The following is a 25,959-nucleotide window of genomic DNA, read 5'->3' on the forward strand; positions in this document are numbered from 1 at the left end:
GCCTGCCCCGGATCCACTCAGGGGCAGCCAGGCTACCAGGCCAGTAACCTACGTCCGCCAGTACAGACCATCCCCCAGCCCCGCTGCACGCAGCCACGAGGAGAACACCCTCTAAGAGCGACCAGAGCCACTAACCAGGTTATGACCACAACCCCCCGGGTTGAGCCCTCCAGGGATAACGTCTCTAGGGGTTCTCCAGGCCCCCTAAGCCCGTCCCAACCTCCACATCAACCACAATAGCGAAGGCAGGACCAAACCATGACCCCCCACCCCCACTAGGTGATGAAGCCGATCAAAGGAGCCCAAAGGGATTGATCAAATGTGGTGGCAGAGGCTGTATCAAGACTAATGTGATCTATTAGATGGTTTTTATATTGATTAGAATTAAGATTATTTTTATTTTTCCAGTTAAGGAGGACCGTTTTCTTGGCAATGCATAGGGCTATAAAAACAATGTGGGCTGTGTTTATTTCTGCAGTGACCTCATCCAAGTTGCTCAGCAAGCATACTAAAGGGGAGGCTGGAATGTTACATTTCAGACACTTTGATAAGTCTTCACATATCTCACGCCAAAACTTCTGCACTGGTGGACAGAACCAAAGAGCGTGGATGTAATTGTCTGGTGTATTGCCTTGACAGTGTGAGCAGTTGTTGGAAGATGTAAAGCCCATCTTGAACATCCGATGACCAGTATAGTGCACTCTATGTAGTAATTTGTATTGTATTAATTGCAGACTGGGATTTTTAATCAATTTAAAGGTTTTTAAGCATACCTGAGACCAGACGTTTTGGTCTAAGCTTACTGATAAATCTGCTTCCCACTTTGCAATAGGAAGGGATATTGATTCATCTATTTTAGAAAGTGTTCTGTATATTTTAGATAATAATTTGGGGGATTTAAGAGTAAGAAAGTGTACCGCACTTGGTGGTGTTTGTAATTCAGCTTGACTGAGGTAAAATTTCTTTTTTACTATGGATTTAATTTGTTGATATTCTACAAATCTTTTCTTGTTGATCCCATATTGTATAACTAGTCTGTCAAATGGAATAAATTCTGTTCCCTCTAATATATGTTCTAAGTATTTAATTCCTTTACAACTCCATTCTGGAAAATTAATCATATTATTGTTTTGTAATATGTCAGGGTTATTCCAGATAGGTGTACGTTTGCATGGGATTAATGAGGACTCTGTCATTTTTAGAAACTGCCACCATGCTGTCAGAGAAGAGCTGATGTTGATGCTTTTAAAACATTCATGTCTTTTGATGTTTGAGCTGATAAATAGTAGGTCTGAAATTTCTAGATTATTACATAGTGCCTGTTCAACATCTAGCCAGGGCTCATCTAAGAAGGTGTGTTTAAACCATCTAGAGATGAACTGAAGCCTGTTGGCTAAAAAATAGTGATTAAAGTTAGGCAGATCTAATCCTCCTTTATCCTTGGTCCTTTGTAATGTTTTTAAGCTGATACGTGGGGGTTTGTCTTTCCAAAGGAATTTAGAAATACATGAGTCTAGAGACCTGAACCAATCTTGTGATGGCTTATTTGGGATCATTGAAAACAAATAGTTTATTTTTGGCAAGACCATCATTTTTATAGCGGCGACCCTTCCCATGAGTGATATGGGTAAAGATTTCCATCTAGCCAGATCGCTTTCTACTGTCTTTAAAAGCGGGATGTGGTTTAATTTAGTTAATTCTGAAAGCTTAGGAGAGACATTAATACCTAAATATTTTATATTTCCAGATTGCAGTGGTGTAGGTGAAGAATTATGGAAGGAGCAATTAATCGGAAGAACTGTAGATTTTGACCAGTTAATTGAATAATCTGAGACTCTTGAGAAAGAATTTATCAGTGCAATCACCCCAGAGATATTGGTTTGTGAGTTTTGGAGAAAAAGTAACACATCATCCGCATAAAGGCTGATTTTATGTTCTACATTCTTACATTTTATGCCCTTAATTGTTGTAGCCTGTCTAATTGCTGCTGCTAATGGCTCAATAAAAATTGCAAACAGTGAAGGGGAGAGTGGGCATCCCTGCCTGGTGCCCCTCAGGAGACAGAAGCTTGAGGATGTTTGGTCATTTGTTCTGACACAAGCTGTTGGGGAATTATATAATATTTTTAACCAGTTTATGAAAGAGGTTCCAAAACCAAATTTGTGTAAAGTTGCAAATAGAAATTTCCAGTTAACTCTGTCAAACGCTTTTTCTGCATCAAGAGACAATATTATGGTTTCAATGTTTTTACTGCATGAGTAGTCTCTTAAATTAAGTAATCTACGTGTATTTGTTAATGAGTGCCTACCTTTTATGAAACCAGTTTGGTCAGGATGAATTAAAAGGGGGGTTATTTTCTCTAATCTCTTTGAGAGAGCTTTGCAGATTATTTTAAGGTCTACATTAATAAGGGATATTGGACGATAGCTTGAGGCAAATACAGGGTCTTTGCCTGGTTTTAGTAAGAGACTGATATTTGCAGAGTTCATATTTGGTGGTAGTCTACCATTTTCTTTGATTTCCTGCAACATTCTGTAAAAAACTGGTGCTAGAATCGTCCAGAATTCTTTGTAGAATTCTGCAGGAAAGCCGTCTGGACCTGGAGCCTTATTATTGGGCACACTTATCAGGGCTTCCTGGAGTTCACCTGGCGTCAGTGGCGAATCCAGTGCCATTGCTTGGGTGTCTAATAATTTTGGAAGAGTTATGTTGTCCAGAAACTGATCAATTTCGTTTTTAGATGGGTTTATTTGTGGTGTATATAAAGTTTCATAGAAATCCCTAAAAATGTTGTTTATTTTTTTAAGATCATATATTGTATTCCCAGATAAATCTTTAACAGCACATATAGTTGTTTTTTCTTTATTGATTTTTAACTTAGCAAGAAATTGTCCGGATTTGTTACCGTGTTCATAATTTTGCAGGCGAAGTCTTTGTACTAAGAATTTAGTCTTTTTATTAATAATTTCATAGAAAGAGTCCTCTTTCTAAGAACAACACAGACTTGTCATACACGCACATCGCGGTATATAAATTCAGAACTTCAGCCGCACTATTCACTCGTGAAAATCTGAGCTCAGTCTTCACAGCCCGTCTTCTTTTTGTCTCATTCATTACTTCAGGTGTCAACATGTCTGCTGAAAAGTGTCTCGCTAAAGGTAAGACTTTAAGATATTACTGCGTTAAGTGAAGCCTCTGAAGTGCAGTCAGCTCTGTTCCGTTCCCTGACCTGTCCTGTTCCCCGAGCTCTGTCATGTTCCCTTACCTAGCTTGTGGTGAGGGTGTAGTTGCAGTTTTACAAAGCCATGCATTTTAATTAAGTCAATATTGATATTATTCGTGACGATTAAAAGCAGACGACTGAAAACGACTTTTAAAAAAAGTCTGAACAAACAGCGACACACTGTGGCTTCTCTAAAAACGAACAGATGTAAGAAAATTACTTCTTCCCGCTAAAGGAAATACGTAAATATACAACATCCATTTAAAGTCTACAGTATATAAATATTACCATGGCGGTATTTGTAATGTTAATGAAGGTGTTCTTTTTCAGATTTTTATACACAGCTCGTTTCCAAAAATCTTGGGTTGTATAAAATTAAAATAGGAATGTAATGTAAAGATTTAAAATCCTTACATTTAACTATAAACATGGGACCCACCTGCTAATAACAAATATGAAATTCAATTTGCCCTCGTGGAAGCACAACATGATCCAAACTGACAACTATAAAATTCCTTTAATTTATTGTACATTGTGTGAATTTTGTGCTTTCCTAATGATTCCTATATTCCATGGGACGCACAATGGATACATTAAAACAATTCAGCTTTTTAAAATGTTGTATTACTGGCCTGAAAACATAAGTTAACTTCTTCTCCAAGCTGCTTTTTCTCATGGATGAAGTTTTTTTTGTTTCCCTCAGGTAGTGCTGCACCTGGCCCAGTCCCTAAAGGGTACATCAGAGTTTACAGCATGAGGTTCTGCCCTTTTGCCCAGAGGGCCAGATTAGTGCTGAAAGCCAAAGGAATCAAGTAAGGCTACTTTTATTCTGCTTTACTTTACACATGGAAAGTTATGACAATCTTAACCTTTACTTAAACACACATGTGCAACCTGTTTTTGTGTTTCAGGCATGAAATCATAAATGTCCATCTGGCAGACAAGCCAGTGGTACCTTAAAAAGAATCCATTTGGGATTGTCCCGACACTGGAGACACCTGCTGGTGAGGTGATATATGAGTCACTGATCACCTGTGAATACTTGGATGAAGTTTACCCTGAAAAGCAGCTGCTTCCTTCTTCTCCTTTTGCTAAAGCTCAGCAAAGAATGATGCTGGAGTATTTTTCCACAGTAGGTCACATGAAAACTTGCACATAAATCTTCATATTTTGTTTTTTTAATTACTAAATAATCAGATTAATGTCACTGTTTTAGATGATAGGATATTTTTACAGGATCCCATCAGGGAGAAAGAATGGTCAGGATGTCTCAGGACTGGAAGCTGAACTGAAAGAAAAGCTTTCCAAATTGAACGAGGTAGGTGGCACAATTGAGGCTTCTAGTTTCTTTACAAATAAACATATAATTTGAAAGACTGTGTGAATGAGTGTGCTTGCAACTTTGTTTGCCAATCATAATCACTAATCAAAGGATTATTAAGATTATCTTTAATGACTTTACTTGGTTATTTTAGAGTATTAAATGCATCTCTAATGAATGTAATATTCAATTTCTAGGACCTCGTTAACAAGAAGACCAAGTTTTTTGGTGGTGATTACATAACAATGATTGACTACATGATGTGGCCGTGGTTTGAGAGACTGGAGGTCTTTGAGCTGCAACAGTAGGATATCCTGATCTTGTTGTTGCATAAAGGTTTACCTCTTCCATGTGGACTTATTTTTCTTCCTTTCAAATGAAGAAATAACAGTGCCCAATCTGCAAAACTGTAACACAACCAGTGATGGGAATAACGGCGTTACAAGTAACGGCGTTACTAACGGTGCTAGGGATTAGGCCAGGATCTCCCAGAGTTTAGATGCTGGTGGGGGAGATAAAGGTGGAGACTTGAATGGAGCCTGAGAAACATGGGAGAGGCGAAGATAAAGAGGAAGCGGGTTGCACAAAGGAGTCTGTAAAGGAGAATGACAAATGAGTAGTGAGATTTAAAGTACGTGAAGGGGAGGCTGATATTTCCCTTCAAGCCACATAATGTTGTCTGATTTAATAAACTGAAACTCCACCAAAGATTTGACATCAACATAGCAAAAATACCACAAGCAAAATGCAGAAAAGAGGCTCTAGTTAGTCAAAAAGGATATATGCAACATTACAATCCTTAATAGCTGTCATCAGATCTGCAACAGTAACAATGAAACATAAAACATTGTTATACAAAGCAGACAGTGCACTGTTTTGTTAAAGATTGCTCAATAACATTTAATATTTCTTATATACTGTTGCTTTTGCATATGTTTGTTTTTATTGTGGCTGAAGCAGATTTTCAGTCTTTTCGCTCTCTCTGTCTCTCTTCTCTATTTTTTCTCTCCCTCTCCTTTTGTTAACTCTCTTCCCATCCTCTCTTTCCTTCTTCTTTCTCTTTCCTGTCCCCCCACACTGTCTGTTCTGATCTGTTCTGATTGTAATAACTCCACCTGGGAAAATAAATCTGTTGGGCATTTTTCTTGGCCTTCAGACAGTAACTCTGACTGCTACACTGCCAAACAGAACAGGCAAAAAAGAAAATAAAGATTTTCTTTTTTTTTTTAAAGTGTGAAGGAGCAAAATTGATTAAGTCCCAATAAGAAAGCATGAAAATAAGAGAAAATCACAGACCTGGACATAAGAAGGGGCACTGAGCACACATGTGGCAGCAAATATCACTTGCTTTCAGAGGCTGTTAGAGAAGTGAAAAGTGCCCAGTTCATTTTTATCTGTAAAATCACATTAACAGTATCTAAAATGCATAAATAATAATTTTACCATATATGCAGCATCACTGTGGAGCCAAGATACAAATTCAGTGTCCACTACGCTTTACTATGCTTTGGTATTTTAACACACTTATTTCCCAACTGGTAAATAAAGTATATCTTATTTAATCTTATCTTATCCTAAAACCTGCATAGAAGTGATCGTTGCATAATATCCTGCTGGGAAACCATCCCTGTGGATGCTTCTATAACACATATCATATACAAAAGCCAAACCAAAATAACTCTGAGCTCTTACATCCATCATGTTCTTCCAGCCAATGGTTTTGCCATTTAGAGCAATTGGGTGAGCCAAGCCAGCGTTGTTGATGCAGACGTCCAAACCTTTGTGCTGCTCCTTAATCGCTGCGAACATGGCCAGAATCTCTTCCTCTTTGCTCAAGTCACACTTGAATGGGACCAAAACACCAGGGTGGCCGGCACTCTGACACTCTGCTGCCAGTTTCTGAAAAAGAAAACAATGCGCTGTAAAAAAAAACAAAAAAAATCATGCAAAAGTGCACACACACAAAAAAAATCAGTGAATATAGCGAGGGACCACTGTATACAGTATATATATATATATATATATATATATATATATATATATATATATATATATATATATATATATATATATATATATATATATATATACACACATATATATATATATAGTGGCACTGAAAGGATTAGCATGAAAGTGAACACACATTTTCGAACACAAAATGTGTTCACTTTTGTGAGCTTTTTGTTCACTTTAATTTGCTTGCTGGTAACTAAGTACTTAATATCATTTTGGAATCATGGCCAATATTTGTAATATATTGTTTTGTCACATGGACTGTACAAAAGATCAGTAAAGTGGAGCAACACCACAGGTGGAACTGTTGATTTCAAGGCAGGTGCACTCTGATTGCTTCAAGGGGTTGAAGAACATATGAAAGTTGCATGTCATGGAAAAGTAAGTTTTATCTTCAGAGTACTGCATGTTTATTTTGTTTCAATTCAGTATCCAGAACAGGGACATTTGTCCACTTTAATTTCTACCACACTATGTACTGTGGATTTATATTAGTGTTCAATCACCTGTGCAAGAGCAAGTGTGTACTATTATTATGCTTGCACTGAGAGATTGCATGAAATACATGTAAAACATAGATATTGTTAATGTTTGTTACAATTTGGATAAGAGATGGATTGTGGAAGGTGAACCGAGTGAACTGTGTCTTCATTGCTCCGTAACTGTAATTGTATTTCCAGGAATTTTATCTTTGTTATTGTGGCACTGCCCTTGGGGCCCATAACATTTTATAATTTCATAGTGCACTGTATAATCTTTTCCACCACCTCCACTTGGCTCAGCAAATCATAACTCCAATAACAGATCATGACTGACCATGATATGTTTAAACACATACCATCTTGTGGAGATGATTTGAATGTACTTGTAATTTCCTCTTTCAGATACCTACATGTGTTGCAGTAAGGAATCTTACAAACACCAAATTCAATTAAATTTTATTTATACAGTGCCAAATCACAACAACAATTGCCTCAAGTCGCTTTATATTGTAAGGTAGGTCCTATGGTAATACATACAAAGAAAAACCCAACAATCATATGACCCCCTATGAACAAGCACTTTAGTGACAGTGGGAAGAAAAAATTTCCACTTGAAAATTCCCATGAAATGTCTCTGAGCACTTACTTTGACTCAAGATTTAAATTAACTTCTATTTCCTTACTCACAGGGATAAACACTGCATGTGTAGAATAACTTCTCAAATGTAATTAAAAAAAGAAACATGTGAAAAGTTTGTTGGCTTTTCTCCCCAAAAGTTAAACATGACATCAGTTATTAACATATCATTATATGTATATTACAATCTAAAGTGAAACCAAAGGAATGTAGATTTTAGTGTTTGGCTGAAACAAAACATATGAATAGTATATGCTTTACTCATCTTACTTTATGATTAGAAATGAAGAAATGAGCATTACAGCTGGCAATTTAGTTGAAATTAACACAGTCATTCAACAAAAACATACTTGAGTCCTTCTTAATTCACATTAGAACAATTTATTTTGTAGTTTTCACAGTCATTTTAAAAGCTGATGAAAAAAAACAAGTTTGTCTTGACTTTTTATAATTTTAAGATCAAATATGACTGGGCCCTGCAGTGAATGGTGGATTTAATTTTTTCTTCTTAGTAGGAAAAGGATAAAAGAGCAGTGTTGAGCAGTCAGGAGAGTCACACCACTTTGTTGTGAAGGCTGGATTGGGTGCCTGCAGTGGGGTTGGCAGGGTAGCAAACTCTGTGACGTCAGCTACACACCTTCAAAGTTAATGTCTCCAACCTGAAAGGAAAGTTATAGGGACATTATCTTATGGTGAGTAACCTGGTGATATTTAAAATATTGGAGACCTAAACTCAAACTCAATAAGTCAAAATTCAAAAAAGGTGAAAATAAGAGAAAACCACAAACCTGAACATGAGGCGGGGCACTGAGGATGTATGTGACAACACTGGCGATGTCCTTTGGTTTCAAAGGCTGTCAGAGAAGTGAAAAACGTTGAGTAACTTTCATCAGAGTAATCATATCAATAATCTGTGACCTGTCAGATTGATAATTATACCGTAAATGCACTGTACACAGCAGCTACTTTATCAGGACTGTCACTGTGGACCCGTGATACAAATTCTGTGTCCACTAAACCAGGAGAGATGCTCTGTAAAAAAAAGAAAAAAATATGGATTGTGAGGCAACTTCAGAAATGCACCTGATATTGGTTTTAAAAACAGACCACATGCTGTGGATTTATATTAGTGTTTAATAACCTGTGCAAGAGCAAGTGTGTACTATCATTATACTCGAACTTTTGGAGCTTATTAGTCTTTAAAACCTTACCGTAGCTCTGATATGTGTGTTTTCTGCACGCAGCTCCTGCCTCAGGCCCTCAGTCAGAGCGGTTACAGCAAACTTGGTCGCCATGTAGAAATGTAAATCGGGAAAGGGATAGACCTGATGTCCACCCACACTACAACAGAAGAAAGTTTAAGTAGGAAGGGCAGCATTTACAGTACCAACATATTTTGATCTGATCTCAGACCTTATACAAGAAAAAATCCTAATAATGTATTGCAATTTATCCTTTTGAAGAATATCTGTATAAGCTCTAGGATTGCAGCATTTTATATATAATAAATGATCAATTAATTTCTCAAAGGTACAGTCACAATTTTTGGGGGTTATTTAATGAAAAAAAGGATAATGCTTGAAATATCCACGGAATAATCTTAATTATATCTTCCAACTAACTGATGCGTTCTCATAAACTTATAGCTAAGGCATTAAAAATACACAAGCATGGACGTGTGGTTTTGGGTAGCCGCCATGTTCCCCAATCATATTTGAATACAGTGGCTGGGAAGGACATCACCCTTCCAACAAATCGTGTTTTATGTATGTAGCTAGAGACTGACCACATGCGTAGCACACGAAATTCAGAGGAGAAGTCCTAGGCATTCACATACAGTGGAGGGACATTTAAATTCGTGCCTGTACCTTTAGACTCAAGATAAACTCAAAAGACTCAAAGGATCACACCTGTGTTTTATCCTCAGATGACGGCTCCCCATTTCCAAAGAAACAAAAATAGACAGCGCCAATAGCATCTTAATAAAATGTCACCCTCTTCCTTTTCACTTCAAACCTCATCTACTGAACTGAAGTCCGGGCTTATATATATGAAACTGTGCATAAACATGCCTATTTATTCCAGATATTGTTGCAATTGCTTATTGTTAGCAGACATGTGACGCCCCTTTTCTCTGCACAACACTCAGTTGACTCTAATCTAGACATGGTAGTGATGTGGTTTAAAAAGTGTTTATATTTTCTACTTTAACACGAATGCAAATTATATTTAATTCCATGTATGTCCATCTGTTCTTTTCCTGTTAACTACATGTCTACTGTGAAATAAGGTGCAGTTTTACCAAAAAATGCCCATAATCGCAATCTCAGTCTGCATCCGATCATGATTATATTCAAAGATATTTGAATCATGTTCAAATCATCAGACTTCCCAAGCATGGCCGTCGTTGATCATCAGAAAATAAAACTGCACCTGTTTATGTTTATGATGTGCCCATCATCCACATTTCTCTCTTTCATTGACTGATATGCTTCACGTGCACAGATACTCAGTGCAAGAACGTTCACCTGCAAGAAACCATGCAGAAAAATATCCAGTGAAAAACATGTGAAGCAAGCATCTTCCAAATATCACATTTACTCAGTGCTTCTTGTGCTCACTGGAAACCAAGTGTTTCGTTTCCCATTCTAGTGTAAGGTTTTACCTCTCTGAACTACTTTGTTTTTTGATGTTTTATTATTTTAATGAGCTAAATTGATTTTATGTTGTTTATGTTTAACTGCTGTAATACACTAATTCCCCAATTTTCAGAGCTACATAAAAGTAATAATTTTATTTCATTCAATATTCTTCAAAGAATACATTTCAGTGAATGCTTGTCCACATACCACAGACCAAAAATATTAATGGTCTAAACTAAGATAATTTTGTTTTCTGAAATATCTGAGCTCTTACATCCATCATGTTCTTCCAGCCACTGGTTTTGCCATTTAGCAATGGCTCTGCGTGAGCCAGGCCAGCGTTGTTGATGCACACGTCCACACCTTTGTGCTGCTTTTTAATTGCTGCAAACATGGCCAGAATCTCCTCCTCTTTGCTCACGTCACACTTCAAAGGCACCAAAACACCAGGATGGCTGGCATTTTGACACTCTGCAGCCAGTTTCTGAAACCAAAAGGAAAAAAATAAATAAATATAGTAAACTTCAGAACCAAGATTAAAATCTATTTTAACAGTAAAAAACTTTAATTCAGTTTTAATAATTTAATTCCATCTCAACACAGCATTTTTAATTACTTTTTACTTAGCAAAAATCTTTTGAGTGGTTTGACACTGGAAAGATTTCTGCTAAATATACTTGTCTTTCCCTCTAGTGTCTGTGTTTTTTATTATATGAACCAACTTTGAGTCCCCCCCCTACCCAAAAAAAAATTACTATATTTTTACACCAGTTTATTACCATTATCATTAAAAGCTAATTTATTTTTGGTTTTGGCTTTATCAAGAAATAAATATAAAGAACATGACTTATTTTAAAAACAAAAATGCCATAACATTCTGTATTTTTTATTAATTTCTTATTTTCTAGTGACAACTGTCGAGACAAAACAAAAAATGAGTGAAATTAAAATTCAGTTTTTTGTCATCAGTTCAGTTGTGTCGAGCCTTCTCTTTCTGCGCTGGAGTAAATTGAAATTGAAAGCTTTGTGCCACATCTATCAATGATGAATTTTTATACACAGTCTGTATTGCCGTGCTACAATGACTGACCTGTTGCAAAAAAAAAAAAGAAGGTTTAATTAAAGTGAACTAAAATGACTTAAGTAAACCCTACACAGCTGGAAGATCTTGTATGATAGTAACATTAACATCAAAATGCACTTTGTACGTTGCAGAGAGTTTGGGTTTTCACTACAACTTGACAGTTAAAAATGATCTGCATATAAGAAATTACTTTGCAGTGGAGGCATTTTAAGTTAAGTTACTCTGCAGAAACTGAGTTTTCACTTCAGAGCAAACCTGTATTTTTCCCACGTCCCTGGCGCAGCCCACCACTTTCATACCGAGCCGGACCAGTTCTACGGCTAGAGCTGCCCCAATGCCGACCGAGGCTCCGGTCACCAGAGCCACTCTGCCCCGCCAGCGCTCCATCACAGCTTGGACACCGGTAACCTGCTACACACAGAAAGAACCACAAGTATGAAGACAGGGACACTACGTCTGCAGCAGAGAGAACCTTTGTCCTTTACCTGTGAATTATCTATCTGTATATATCTGTCAGAAACACTTTATAAGTCTTGGTGCTGCCTTCCAGCCAATGAATGGAAAGCTATAACAAAAGTTCTTATCTCAAATTCCCATATCATATTTCTGTTAGCACGCCCTGCACAGTATCATCGGTCCTGAGGCTCAGAGAGAGAAACTCTTGTCTAAATTACAGGCATTTTCACTATGCCCTTCACTACAAGTGAAAAACATGGGTGTTATTTTTGACTCTGAGCTTGGTTTTATCCCACATATTAAACATGTAACCAAAATTGGATTTTATCATCTAAAAAATATAGCCAGAGTCCGCCCTATTCTCTCTCGGGCCAACACGGAGATGTTGATGCATGCTTTTATTACCAGTCGCATTGATTACTGTAATGCCCTGCTCTCTGGTCTTCCCAAACAGAATATTTCACATTTACAACTTTTACAAAACTCTGCAGCTCGTGTGCTGACGAAGACCAGAGGGCGGGCCCACATTACACCGGTTTTAGAGTCGCTGCATTGGCTCCCCGTGTGTTTCAGGATCGATTTTAAAGTTCTTTTATTGGTTTTTAAATGTCTTAATGGTCTTGGGCCTTCTTATCTCTCACGTTTGCTTTTACCATATGAACCCTCGCGGACCTTGAGGTCCTCTGGTACTGGCCTTTTGATTGTCCCTAAAGTCAGGACACATACTCACGGAGAGGCAGCTTTTCAGTGGTATGGTCCTCGACTGTGGAACAGCCTGCCGGAGGAGCTCAGGGCCGCAGAGAACGTTCATGTTTTTAAAAACAGGCTCAAGACCCACCTTTTTAATTTAGCTTTCACCTAACGTTTATTTATTTTATGCTTATTTATTCTATCCTGTTATTCTACTTATATTATTAATTTAGGTTTTACTTAATATTTATTGATTTTATTCTTATTCATTTTTTATCTTCTTACTCTATTTATATTTATATTTATATTGTATAACATTCTTATTTATTTTATCTCTTTATCCTGTATATATTCTTATTAGGTCATATCTCCAGTGTTTCCTCGGAGGGGGCTCTCTGCACCGGGGCTGTGATCGACCGTGGCTGCTGGGGCTCTGTGGATCCTCTCAGCCTGGCTGGGGGGCTTCTTTGCCTCCCTCCTGCTGTGTGCCCAGCCTGGAGGCTGCGGTCTGTGACCGGCTCCCGGTGCAGACGGCTCCCTGTGATAGTGTTTCCTCACTTGCCTCATGTGTGCCCAGCCCAATTTTACTCTTTAAGTGTGCCTGTGTGTGTGTGTGTGTGTGGGGGGGGGGGGGGGGGGGGGGAATGTGTGTATTCATGATCGTTTATGTTAATGAGAGTGCGGGGAGTGAGTGGGAGGGTGGGGTGGGGTGGGCTGCTTTTAATCATGTAAAGCACTTTGTGCTACATTTTTTGTATGAAAAGTGCTTTATAAATAAAGATTGATTAATTGATTGATTGATCTCCTGCTTAAATCAGCACATTATAAGATTGAGATGAGGCACTGAAAGAACCCTGAAATAATATCTATGCAACAGCAAAGATGGTGGTAGAAGTGTAAGTTTTATTTTGGAGCATAGTCAACTTCTTTATTTCCTTTTATCAGATTTAATTGGTGATTCTATACATGCAGCTCCCACCACCAATAAAATGAAAGATAATTTTGATACTGCTTCAAAACAATTTTCCAAATAAGTAGCCAGAAGTGTAACTCAAGGTCTAGTGCCCGAACACTTCACAGGCTGACAACAGCTCTTCATCTGTGGTGTGTTTGTGTCAGCATAGCTGCCCCTTCACCTAGTACATAAAAAGGGTAAGGTTAGCTAGCTAATAAACAATAGGTGTGTTAGTCATTTTATCTGATATTGCTCCCTGCAGCTGAGTTTGTAACTACACCGCTCTGTGATAAGATCTGGTAAGTTAATCTCATTTGGTGTTAATTAACAACAGGTACACTAGAGCGACAATGATGAAAACACCCATGAATCATGGGGTTTCTGTTCATGGAAACATTTCTATTTTTTCACTAGTTTTACAGTTGGCAAATTTCTGTGTCACTACTGGTAGCAGGAGACTATACCTGGACCCTACAAAGGTTGTAGAGGTAGTCCAACCCCTCCAGCATGGTACAGCAATAGGCAACATTGCCAGAAAGTTTGCTGTGCTCACAGCACAGTTTCAAGAGCATAGAGAAGACTCCAAAGGTTAGGCAGTTACTCTCAGAGAGCTGGACTATGCCGCAGGTCCTTAAAATATCAGCAGGACAAGTATATGCTCCTTTGTGCAAAGAGGACCATAAAAAGCATTGCCAGAGTCCCACCAAATGACCTACAGTTCCTGGAAGAATTAATACCGCTAAATGGCCCCACATTCACCTGAGATAAACCCAACAGAACACCTCAGGGACATTATATTTTTGTGCATGTGATGCCTTCAGGTTGCACCTCAGGCTGTCCAGGAGCTCGGTGATGCAATGGTCCAGATCTGGGAGTTCCCTCAGGATACCTCCCAGTTACCCAGTTGCTCCATGATTTCCACCCCGTTTAATAGTTTTTGTTATGTTTGCCAGTTAGCATAAGCAGTGTCTGAGAGAAATGACACAGTTTTTCTGATATGTATTCAACCAAAGACAGAGGATGGAATTTCCTTGGCTATCTAGTTAGTTATAGTAATTTCTTCTGGGTGTTTTTATCAAAATCTTAGAGATTTATGTCTATGCAGATAATGAAAAAAATGTACTATACATATTTTAATTACAATATATTTAAGCAATTTTATTGATTAAAAAAACAAGTTTCAGATATTTTGCCTAAACCTTAAATATATTCTTTGTTTTTATTTATATACGTATTTTTGTACTGGATATTCTCCACAGCACATATATATCCTTTAGTGCTACAAGAAACCTGCAATGAAACAAATTTTCCCGAGAGTTTTATTAATTAGTCAAAATTATCAGTAAAATGTTATAGAGTGTTTTCATGAGTACATAAAGTCAGTAAAATTTGCCAGGACATTAGGGTCACATGATGCAACTTCTCACTGAGATGGAAAAAACACAGAGATGGTAAATGTTTCACAGACTGTTTTGAAGGGAGGCTACAAATTAAAGATGCAACAGTTTCTCCTCAGGGATGAGAACATACACTCTGTGTATGTCTGACTGACATCCTCATCGAAGGTTCTAACCAGACGAAATAAACATCTGCTTAACAGTAAAAACACTCTTAGAGCTTAAATACTGTCCAGCAACTGAGATCTGTTACAATAAGAAGGAAGCTGTCATTAATCAAAGTGTTTTTATGGGCATTCCTGGAGTTGGCCAGTAGGACGCTTGTGAAAAGGTACCACGGGAGCCTTTGATAAGAAGACAGTTAGATACAATGTTCCCTCTAATTTTTCATGTGTCTGAGCGAACACACAAACTCCCTGAGCGGTCCCTTGGACCACTGTGAGCGACAGCAGACGTTTGCACTGTGGTCACGCCAGCATCAAATCCATCCAAGTTACATGGTTTATTAAAATAATCAAATTACAGCATTTACATTTATGTTAGACTACTTTTATTTAACTGCTTTAGCCCACTTACAATGAAAATGTAAAAAAATCTTGTTCATGACCTGTGTAGTATGTTAACACTATTGGAAGTAAAAATAACTTGAACTCCAATTTTGAAAACAACTTTCTTTTTTCTCTTTCTTTTTATAAAGCTCTGACTGTATTATGAGTCTGTGGTCTGGGAGAGAGTCCTGTAACTCTGTCTGCAAAATATAGTATATGATGACCAGTGTTGGGCAATTACTTATATAGTTACTTCTTTAAAAAAAAGTTACTGAGTTTTGCAAACAACAAAGTTTTTTGTAGCTGTTTATCTAAAAACAAACATTTCAAACTATTTACAGAACAATCAGCTGTTCTGCATCAAATCTGATGCCACACAAATTATTTGTGCCACTCCAAAAAATAATATTTCTGTCCACTATGAGATAAAGGAGAACAACAGCCTGATACCTGCAGGCCTGACAGCAGGAGATGTATCACTCCTGTAACACCTGTAACATTCAGCAGTCGCCTCATTGTTCTGAAACACACAACAAAACTATTGACTACACTACACGCTAACTACACAAGATTTGCACTAAACGTCGGAAATCTTTCACATCTCAAACACGCCGTCACTCCTAAAACTTCCTCCCGTTTCTTAACAACTAAATGCCATGTTTTGATTGGTCGACATGGTACATTTTTCCACCAATAGGAAAGGCTGGGGGGAGGTTTGTTTTTGCTCACAGGCGGAGAGCGCTTTCGAGTGTTTTACTTATAAAACGCCATATTTTTACCGTTTCTTCCCGCAGTAAATATAAACAACGATAGTATTCAGGAAGAAAACCAAACATTGCATATATTTTTTATCATAACTCGGGTTTTACGTGGCCTATCAACAATGTTCCCTCTAATTTTTCACGTGTCTGAGCGAACACACAAACTCCCTGAGCGGTCCCTTGGACCACTGTGAGCGACATCAGACATGTGCACTGTGGTCACGCCGGCATCTAATCCATCCAAGTTACATGGTTTATTAATATATTCAAATTACAGCAGTTACATTTATGTTAGACTACTTTTAATTAACTGCTTTAGCCCATTTACAATGAAAATGTAAAAAAAAAAATCTAGTCATTGACCTGTGTAGTATGTTAACACTATTGGAAGTAAAAATAACTTGAACTCCAATTTCGAAAACACAACTTTCTTTCTTTCTTTTTTTTTTTTTTTTTTATAAAGCTCTGACTTGTATTATGAGTATGAGTCTGTGGTCTGGGAGAGAGTCCTGTAACTCTCTGTCTGCAAAATATAGTATATAATGACCAATGCTGGGCAATTAATTATATAGTTACTTCTTCAAAAAAGTAACTCAGTTTGGCAAACAACAAAGTTTTTTGCAGCTATTTTTTTTAAATGCAGCCAAGGCGTTTTTAAATAAACAAACTATTTACAGAACAATCAGCTCTTCTGCATCAAATCTGATGCCACACAAATTATTTGTGCCACTCCAAAAAATAATATTTCTGTCCACTATTAGATAAAGGAGAACAACAGCCTGATACCTGCAGGCCTGACAGCAGGAGATGTATCACTCCTGTAACACCTGTAACATTCAGCAGTCGCCTCATTGTTCTGAAACACACAACAAAACTATTGACTACACTACACACTAACTACACACTAACTACACAAGATTTGCGCTAAACGTCTCAAATCTCTCACATCTCAAAACACCGCCGTCACTCCTAAAACCCCCCCCCCCCCGTTTCTTAACAACTAAATGCCACCTTGCCATATCATTTTTTGATTGGTCGACATGGTACTTTTTTGGACGAATAGGAAAGCGAGAGGGGGGTGGGGTTTGTTTTTGCTCAAAGGCGGAGAGTGCTTTCGAGCCTTTTTTCTCATAAAACGCCGTTTTTACCGTTTCTTCCCGCAGTAAATATAAACAACGACGGTATTCAGGAAGAAAACCAAACATTGCATATATTTTTATCATAACTCTGGTTTTACGTGGCCTATCAACACAATTTAAAAACTGGTATAAAGTCCACACTTTTTCCGTCATTTGTTCCGTCTGTCCTGCTCACATCTCCAATGGTTGTACACGTTGTCATTAACGTGGCTTCACTCCACATCAGCCACGCCGATTTGCCAGCTAAAACACCGGTGTCGGCACATAAGGACGCTGTCATAGCCTGTCAACGACGTTGATTGGCTGCATATATACGAATGTGAATCGCATTATTGGCTGGACTATGGGATAAGGTGGCATATCGTTCTAATCCCATATGGGAGCAGCCAGTCACTTACTGACTAACACTGCAAAACAGAATTGTTAAAGTATAAATTTTAATTTCAATTCAGGTTAGATTTTTTGTGCGCAACGCAGATTTTCTGTGCGCAGAGACCGTGCCAGCAGTGCGCAATTGCGCACGTGCGCAGCTTAGAGGGAATATTGAGAGCTAACAGCTGGATGAGTTTCCTCCATTTTATTCTTCTGTGAATTGATTACAATCTGACAGTGTTGAGAAGTAAGGAGAGCCAGTCACACTACTTTGATGTAAAGATTGGGATGGGTCTCACAGCCAAGTTGCATGACACCTGCTACAGACTTTCAAGCAAAATCTCCCCAATCTGAAAGAAAAGATATATGAATGTTATCTTATACCTAAACTGCTGATATTTAAAATGCAAAAGACAAAAATTCAAAAGGTCACAAAAAAGATGAAAATATGAGAAAATCTCAAACCTGAACATGAGGAGGGGCACTGAGCACATATGTGACGGCACTGACGAGATCTTTTGCTTCCAGAGACTATCAAAGAAGTTAAAAGTGCTTAATGAAATTTTAATAGTAATCATTTAGTAATCATTTTAACAATACTGTAGGAATTGTAAGAAATAAAGGAATAATAATTTTACCTTATATTTAGTGTATATAGCAGCTGCTTTATCAGAATTGTCTCTGTAGAGGCGTGACACAAATTCTGTCTCTACAAAGCCAGGAGAAATGCTCTGCAAAATGACATTATTAATGAGGACCCTTAAAGAAGTACTTTGTGTGCATCTCATAACAGCTGACATTAGCGTTAAAGGTACTTTGGAGCTTGTTACAGTGTCTTTCAGAGGCTTACTGTGGCCCGGATATGAGTGTTTTCTGCATGCAGCTCCTGCCTCAGGCCCTCAGTCAGCGCAGTTACAGCATACTTGGTGCAGGTGTAGAAATGCGCATCAGCATTAGGAAACACTTGATGGCCGCACACGCTGCAACAGAAGGATATTTACAAGCTGCTAATCAAATCAGCATTTACCAACATATTCTGATCTGATCTCAGGCCTTAGTGTTACAACAATGGCAACAGTTACTATACAGTTTAACATCCCTCTCTTTTCTTCTGCTTATCTAATTCAGAGATCATTCAGAGATGCAGAGATGCTTACCTAACACAGAGAGACAGACACAATTCAACTAAACTAACCCAACTAACTGCATGTCTTTGGACTAAAGGGGAAGGTGAGAACTCCTGCAGACACAGGGAAAACATGCAAACTACACAGAGAAAGACACTGGCCAGATGCTGGATTTGAACCCAGAAGTTGTGAGATAACAGTGTTAACCACTGCATCACCATGCTGTTGTGCTGTAACTTAACAGTTTCTATATAATTTATGATCACGTATTTATTCATGTATTAATTTGATTTGGTTGTCCTTCATTTTTTCTTTGATGATTTTGAGAGTAAATTCAAAATCTTTTAGTTCTGAACTGCTACCTGTCCAATGAAAGCAATATGAAGATTTCACTTTTGTTTTTAGGATATTATTATTGACATTTTTCACAGCTGTCTTGCATTTATTTTTATTGGACTACCAGTAATAGAAGCAACCATTGGCTATTAGTGAGGTTCTTAAATGGGGAAATCAAATGTGTGCTGTGAAAAAAGTCCATTGTTGTTGCCCAAAGAATGACTGAATTATAAGATGTTTGTGTAAACTTCACAATCATACCCATCACTGTCGATCAGTAAAATAAAACTGCACCTGTTTATGTTTATGATGTGCCCATTGTCCACATTTCGCTCTTTCATTGACTGATAAGCTTCACGTGCGCAGATACACAGTGCAAGAACATTCACCTGTAAGAAACCAAGCAGTGAAATAAACAGTAAAGAAAACATTTTGAATCATCCATCCATCCATTCACTTCTGCTTATCCTCTTTCAAGGTCACAGGGAGCGCTGGAGCCTATCCCAGCTGTCTTAGGGCAAGAGGCAGGGTACGCCCCAGACAGGTCACTAGTCTGTCGCAGGGCTAACACACAGACAGAGACAATCATTCACACACACGTTCACTCCCACATTTACACCTATGGGCAATTTTAGTGTTTCCAATTAACCATTACTTTGAATACTTTCATATGTACTACACAACAACACATTACTGCATACCAACCAGGACAATTTTCTTTCTAAAATAACTCTGAGTTCTTACATCCCACATGTTTTTCCAGCCACTGGTTTTGCCATTTAGCAGCGCCTCTGGATGAGCCAAGCCAGCGTTATTGATGCACACGTCCACGCCTTTGTGCTGCTCCTTGATCGTGGCGAACATGGACAGAATCTCCTCCTCTTTGGTCAAGTCACACTTCAAAGGCACCAAAACACCAGGATGGCCGGCGCTCTGACACTCTGCTGCCAGTTTCTGAAAACAAAAAGGTAAAGATGATACCTTGATAATCACCTTTGCATTCAGATTCTTGTGGTAAAAATACTCTGGTAAAAGTTGAATTATCGATTAAACTTCTTCCAGATTCCAGACTCTGAAATGAATTCAAAGCATAAATGTAAGAAGATAAGGACTTTTCAATTATTTTGCAAAGGAAACTTAACCTTGTACAACTTTAATATAATAGCAAAATTAGATATAGGAATGAAAACTATGAATATATCAGTACATTCATATGGCGTTATTTTTGTGCCACTATTCTGAGCGCACGTAAAAAAAATTGAGCGCACGTAAAAAAAAATTGCAGGTGCAAGTGTTGCATTTTGAGGAGAAATTTATTTTGAGCGAAGAAAAGCTGAATTTGAGTGAACAAAATTCATTGCTGCGTGCAAAAAATGTATTTCAGTGTTTGCTATTATCCATACACACACACAATAGCAGCCCCTGTCGCTCAGTTTTCGCACTTGCGCTTGCTCGCAATGTGTTGCTTGCGCTCTCAACATTTCTGCCTGTGCGCGCTCAACTCTTTCTGTACACCGTTCTATTTGTGCCACAAAACCAGCCAATCACAGACTTGGATGCAAAAAAAATCTGATTGGCTGGTTGGTCTCCAATCAGCTCGAAATCCCAGAATCCATTTCGTCCAAAACTCAAACGAGGCAGTGGCGGAGGAGCACAGAGTGGCGGAGTTTGAAATATTACTCTTTCTGGGTCACAAAATAAACTTTTAAGATATTTTCATGCGAGAATGGTGCTGTGTAAACTTCAAATATTTGCTCGATTTATCAAGACATCACATATTTGCATAAGTGCTCTAACGTTTTCGGAGATGCCTGTTACCCACCAGCTGACCGGGTGGTCACTTGGGTTAAACATAATATATAAGGCTGGACTGACAAAAATCTGCCGACTACACCACCAGGTATTATAGGAAAAACCGTAAAGCCTTTGAACTAAAACAAACGCTGCTGTGACAGTGATGTACACTGTCTTGTTGGTATATATGTATGATTTGTATCACCTTCATGTTTCCCTCTCACCACATATCCAAACCGATATCATGGCCAGCAGCTTTTACAGCTGTGGCTCCAGCAAACATCAGCTGATACTAAAAATTAATATTAAATAAATTCTAACAACAGCTTATCAAGCTTGAACGTGCTGCTGTTGTTTAGCGCGACATTCGCTGATTTCCTCTTTCTGGCGCAAAGTCGGCGATAAACAAACAAGAGAGACGATCAGCTGATCATTGATCAGTTTCATGATTGAAGTAGCAACAGGAGAGGGAGAGAATGAGGGGAGAAGAGGCAGCTGTGCACCAAAGACAGAATAACTACAGCTTTGTGTCTTTTTCATTGTAGCTGAAGTACGGGACGAATCGCATTCCTTTTCCCCTCAATACGGATGCATTGTAATTGGTCCAGCCCAGAGTTGATCATGACCAACTGGCTATAATCCACCACCTTTCATTGTTTATACCGTTACAAAGACAAACAAACATAAAAATGAAAAATCACCATAGACCCACCGGGCAAATGTCCGGTATGCCCAACGGCCAGTCCAGCTATGCAGTCAGCTGGTGGGTAACAGGCATCTCCGAAAACGTTAGAGCACTTATGCAAATATGTGATGTCTTGATAAATCGAGCAAATATTTGAAGTTTACACAGCACCATTCTCGCATGAAAATATCTTAAAAGTTTATTTTGTGACCCAGAAAGAGTAATATTTCAAACTCCGCCACTCTGTGTTCCTCCGCCACTCCGTGTTGCCAACTCCTCAGTAAGGAAAATCGCTATTGGTTGTCCTAAAAGTCGCTAGAAGTCGTTAAATGACGTCACCGCCTAATTTGCATAATTGGTCATGCTATTATAATTGTAACCTATGTTGTTGGAGAGAGAAATAACATCGTGGAAGAGACATAAAGTGAGTAAAAAACGTCCTAAATGCATTTAGAGTTTATTTAGAACTACAAATTAAATTTCTTTTAGCAATTATTGTTTTTTTTTAATGTCACAATTCCAACCCTGCTCCTTTACCCGGGCTTGGACTGGCAAAAGTGACCCGAAATAGGCACTCTGGTGGAGTTACTTTGTGTGTGTGTGTTTATAAGTAGTTTTAAACCTTGTGATCCACAAAACAGCATAAGAGTAAAAGAGTAAAAGAAGAACTGACTGCGTTACAGCACCCGCTGCTTGTTGAGAGTAAAAGCGATACGCGCTTTCACGTCTTTTTTTAACCACTACAATGATTTGTAGTGGGTTTTTTTTTCTAAAAAAAAGTCGCTAGGGGGTCTGAAAACTCGCTAAATATAGCGACAAAGTCGCTAAATTGGCAACACTGCCGCCACTGCCTCGTTTGAGTTTTGGACGAAATGGATTCTGGGATATTGCATTTCGTCATTTCGAGCTGATTGGAGACCAAACAGCCAATCAGATTTTTTTTGCATCCAAGTCTGTGATTGGCTGGTTTTGTGGCACAAATATAACGGTGTACAGAAAGAGTTGAGCGCGCACAGGCAGAAATGTTGAGAGCGCAAGCAACACATTGCGAGCAAGCGCAAGTGCGAAAACTGAGCGACAGGGGCTGCTATTGTGTGTGTGTATGGATAATAGCAAACACTGAAATATATTTTTTGCACGCAGCAATGAATTTTGTTCACTCAAATTCAGCTTTTCTTCGCTCAAAATAAATTTCTCCTCAAAATGCAACACTTGCACTTGCAATTTTTTTTTACGTGCGCTCAGAATAGTGGCACAAAAATAACGCCATACATTCAGGGGCTAAAATGGGATTTGCAGATGTGAGAATTCTAAGATCATTGTAGTGGTTATAGCAGTGTGAGGAAATGAATCAGGAGTCACAATAGGTTCTATTGAGAGCTCCAGCAGATTTATTTGTCTACAGGCTATGATCAGCTGACCTGTGCTGTGGCTGTTGACCCCAGGTGTACTGCTTTTTTGTGGATTTACACAACTCATCAATATGTAAGCTATCATGTCTGACTTCCGTCTCCTATACTGCCAACATACTGTTTATACCATTTTTTATTATACTGCATAGTACACAGCTTGGATCTGGCATTGTGCAGCTTATTTTAACCCATGCATATAGACCAATATATACAGCATCATTTAAAGTACTTAATGTTTATTTACAGTAAAAACAGTCTGTCTGCTCGCCAGCCATGATGTCCGCCTGACAGCGCTACATAACTGCATATCGGCATAACATTAAAAAGTCCTTTGCATTAGAGTTTTACACTAAGTGTTTCTCTTACGAAATCGAGTTTGTTATTTCAGAGCAAACCTGTATTTTCCCCACGTCCCTGGCGCAGCCCACCACTTTCATACCGAGTCGGACCAGCTCTACGGCTACAGCCGCCCCGATCCCGACCGAGGCTCCGGTCACCAGAGCCACTCTGCCCCGCCAGCGCTCCATCAAAGACAGCCCTAACCTGCTCACGCACCAAACGTATGAAGAGAGGGACGTGGCAAGATAGATATCCCGGACAAAATTAGTTTCCTCTGCGTCGGGACCAGGTAGGGAGAACAGATCCAGTAGACTCCGCCTCCAACCAAGTTACTTGAAAATAGTAAGTAGTTAATGACTGATTACTCCAAAAGAGGGTAATCCAGTTACTTATTTTAAAAAGTAATTAGTTATTTTATTACTTAGTTGTTTTAAAAAAAGATAATACACAACCTGAATAGGTAATAAAGCAATCGACCTTTCAGCCCAATTCTATTTTTTCCTGTATAATCCTGTATAATAAGTTTTTTTTAAATTATTTTATTCATTTTCATCATTTAATTTTGTGCACATTGCATCAAGGAAAAATTAAATTATATGCAACAGGCTTTGACTTGAAGAAATTTGTTTAACATTTAAACCATATTCATGGATATAAAATAAAATCATTTTTTGTGCTTATATTGTTTGTGATTTGGACAGCCAGGCGTGTGCTCTGAATGCAGGGAAAACAAATTCTGCTGGGGACAACTACCTTGACATGACTGCCACAATAAAAACTGAAGTGAGTGAGCTAATTAATTTGTAACATTCTATATAATAATAAGTATTTGTGATCATTTGGCCTCTGTTAACCTCCTAGGACCTGGCGTCCACATATGTGGACATCACATTTTGGGTTATTTAGACCAAAATACTCAGTTTTGCTCTACAAGGGCCTGATATCCACTTATGAGGACATTATACTGCCACTGTTCTATCGAAATTTTAAACAAATATCCTCATATGTGGCTTTCATTTTTCTTAGAAATAAAAATCAGGTTAAAAAAAATATCTGGTAATTCTTTGTTTTTACATTCATCGTTTCCCAATTAGCCCAAATATCAAAGAGAAATTAAAAATGCATCTCGTGGAAGAGTTCGGGTCTTAGGAGGTTAAGGATTTCCTCCGTAAGATCAGAGACTTGAAGAATTCTCAGTCATGCTCTATACAGCAGCAAAGAGACATTTAACTTTCTGGGGAAATGCTTTTTTAGGATGAGTCCTGAGTCCTTCCATTTTGCAGAAATGGAAGGACTTGTGAAGGTCATCAGAATTTCACATTTCAACAAGCAAGAAGGAAAGAAGGAAGAGGGGGGGGGGGGGGGTCAAACAAGCTTCTACAAATAACTCATAGAAAGTAAAAAAAATACACAACATATTGTTATATTGGATACAGAAACCCTGTAGTTTTAAACGGGCATTTTTGTGCACCAACTGATAAAAATGAACTTTGACACAGAGTCGTGTTTACAGAGTTATAATGGATGATGAATTGCAACTCACCGGTTTTATAGTAACATAAACTGGCTGCTCGCCCAGTTTCTTGGTGTCATCTCAGCATGACACAGCAGAAAAAAACTGATTGTTATTAATTTTATTTTTTATTATTTGTGGCAGTAGTATTAGTTGCAGCAGTTGGAGTATTTTAAATAGGATTTCTCTTTGAGGAACAGTTGTGGAGAAAAGACATGTTGAGTCTGTCTGTAGACCGACACACGAGCTTTCTCTTCTCTGATAGCCTCTAGAAAAAGCAGATGTTGCCAGTGCCATCACAATATGTGCTCAGCACCTCTCTGCATTTTCAGATTTGTGATTTTCTCTTGTTTCATGCTTTTTACTTTGACTTATTGAACATTCCTTTTAATTGCATTTTAAACACAAACAGTTTACTCATATTAAGATAACACTGGTATAAACATGGAAATACTGATGTATGGAATTTAAACCATGGCTGGTTGTTAATGAAGAGCACAAAATGTCCCAAGGAAACATACCTCTGAAGATCATCACTATTTTGCATTTCACAGCTCTGCTTTTACTTCCATTACAATGTTAACCACTACAGGTTGTAGTACAGTCGTGGGCAGAATCTACTGCTCTTTGGTCAACTCACACTTGAAAGTAGTGCTGGGCGATATGGAAAAAATATTATCACGATATGAATTATTTTATATCACGATAACGATATATATCACGATATACCACCTGACCTGTGGTCATCTGGAAAGTATGCAGTCTGTAAACAGCGAGTGGAGAGGCTGCAGTCTTTGTTTTGAGTTACCGTAAAGCATGTCACAAATCCGGGTGCACGTAAAGCAGCACCATGTCGCAAAACCACAAGACGAAGTTTCTTTGTGAAAAATATCGTTTTTTTATACTTTATTTTCTCTTGCATAAAGTTAAGAGTATGTATAGTGAGAAGACAACACTAATATATTTACCACAGGCTATTTAACCTTTTAAGACCTACCATAGAACCAAGTCCGCCAGAGCTTATCTTTAC

General features: G+C 38.2%; 3 protein-coding genes across 3 annotated transcripts; 1 reads left to right on the forward strand and 2 right to left on the reverse strand.

Annotated features, from left to right (window-relative positions):
- The first annotated feature begins 3,130 nt into the window (after positions 1-3,130).
- LOC134640647 (glutathione S-transferase omega-1-like) lies at positions 3,131-4,852 on the forward strand. The gene is given in 6 exon segments (XM_063492555.1): positions 3,131-3,158; positions 3,927-4,035; positions 4,135-4,170; positions 4,172-4,355; positions 4,440-4,541; positions 4,742-4,852. Coding segments are annotated over 6 exon segments (570 nt in total).
- Positions 4,853-5,017: 165 nt separating this feature from the next.
- On the reverse strand, positions 5,018-11,795 carry LOC134640648 (dehydrogenase/reductase SDR family member 11-like). Its single transcript, XM_063492556.1, has 8 exons — positions 11,661-11,795; positions 10,596-10,805; positions 10,113-10,207; positions 8,891-9,020; positions 8,619-8,711; positions 8,468-8,533; positions 6,237-6,443; positions 5,018-5,137 (listed from the first exon to the last, which is right to left on the reverse strand). The coding sequence occupies exons 1-8, from the start codon at positions 11,790-11,792 to the stop codon at positions 5,018-5,020; spliced, it is 1,053 nt and encodes a 350-aa protein (XP_063348626.1). The 5' UTR covers positions 11,793-11,795.
- Positions 11,796-18,043: 6,248 nt separating this feature from the next.
- Positions 18,044-23,622, reverse strand: LOC134641431 (dehydrogenase/reductase SDR family member 11-like). The gene is made up of 7 exons (XM_063493854.1): positions 23,473-23,622; positions 19,931-20,140; positions 19,481-19,575; positions 18,574-18,703; positions 18,362-18,454; positions 18,189-18,254; positions 18,044-18,073 (listed from the first exon to the last, which is right to left on the reverse strand). The coding sequence occupies exons 1-7, from the start codon at positions 23,602-23,604 to the stop codon at positions 18,044-18,046; spliced, it is 756 nt and encodes a 251-aa protein (XP_063349924.1). The 5' UTR covers positions 23,605-23,622.
- Between the last annotated feature and the right edge of the window lie 2,337 nt (positions 23,623-25,959).

The sequence above is a fragment of the Pelmatolapia mariae genome, linkage group LG14, assembly GCF_036321145.2.
Source record: "Pelmatolapia mariae isolate MD_Pm_ZW linkage group LG14, Pm_UMD_F_2, whole genome shotgun sequence".
NCBI classification, from domain to species: Eukaryota; Metazoa; Chordata; class Actinopteri; order Cichliformes; family Cichlidae; genus Pelmatolapia; species Pelmatolapia mariae.

What these genes read in the sequence shown, in the direction of transcription:
- LOC134640648 (XM_063492556.1), bottom strand. Translation starts at nt 11,792, where the DNA reads ATGGAGCGCTGGCGGGGCAGAGTGGCTCTGGTGACCGGAGCCTCGGTC. An exon ending in ACACACATATCAGAGCTACG is followed by an intron (nt 8,712 to 8,890) that starts GTAAGGTTTTAA and finishes TTTTTTTTACAG; the next exon opens with AGCATCTCTCCTGGTTTAGT. An exon ending in GTGCCCCGCCTCATGTTCAG is followed by an intron (nt 6,444 to 8,467) that starts GTTTGTGGTTTT and finishes TTTCTTTTTCAG; the next exon opens with AAACTGGCAGCAGAGTGTCA.
- LOC134641431 (XM_063493854.1), bottom strand. Translation starts at nt 23,604, where the DNA reads ATGGAGCGCTGGCGGGGCAGAGTGGCTCTGGTGACCGGAGCCTCGGTC. An exon ending in GGGACGTGGGGAAAATACAG is followed by an intron (nt 20,141 to 23,472) that starts GTTTGCTCTGAA and finishes TTTTGTTTTCAG; the next exon opens with AAACTGGCAGCAGAGTGTCA. An exon ending in CTATATACACTAAATATAAG is followed by an intron (nt 18,255 to 18,361) that starts GTAAAATTATTA and finishes CTTCTTTGATAG; the next exon opens with TCTCTGGAAGCAAAAGATCT.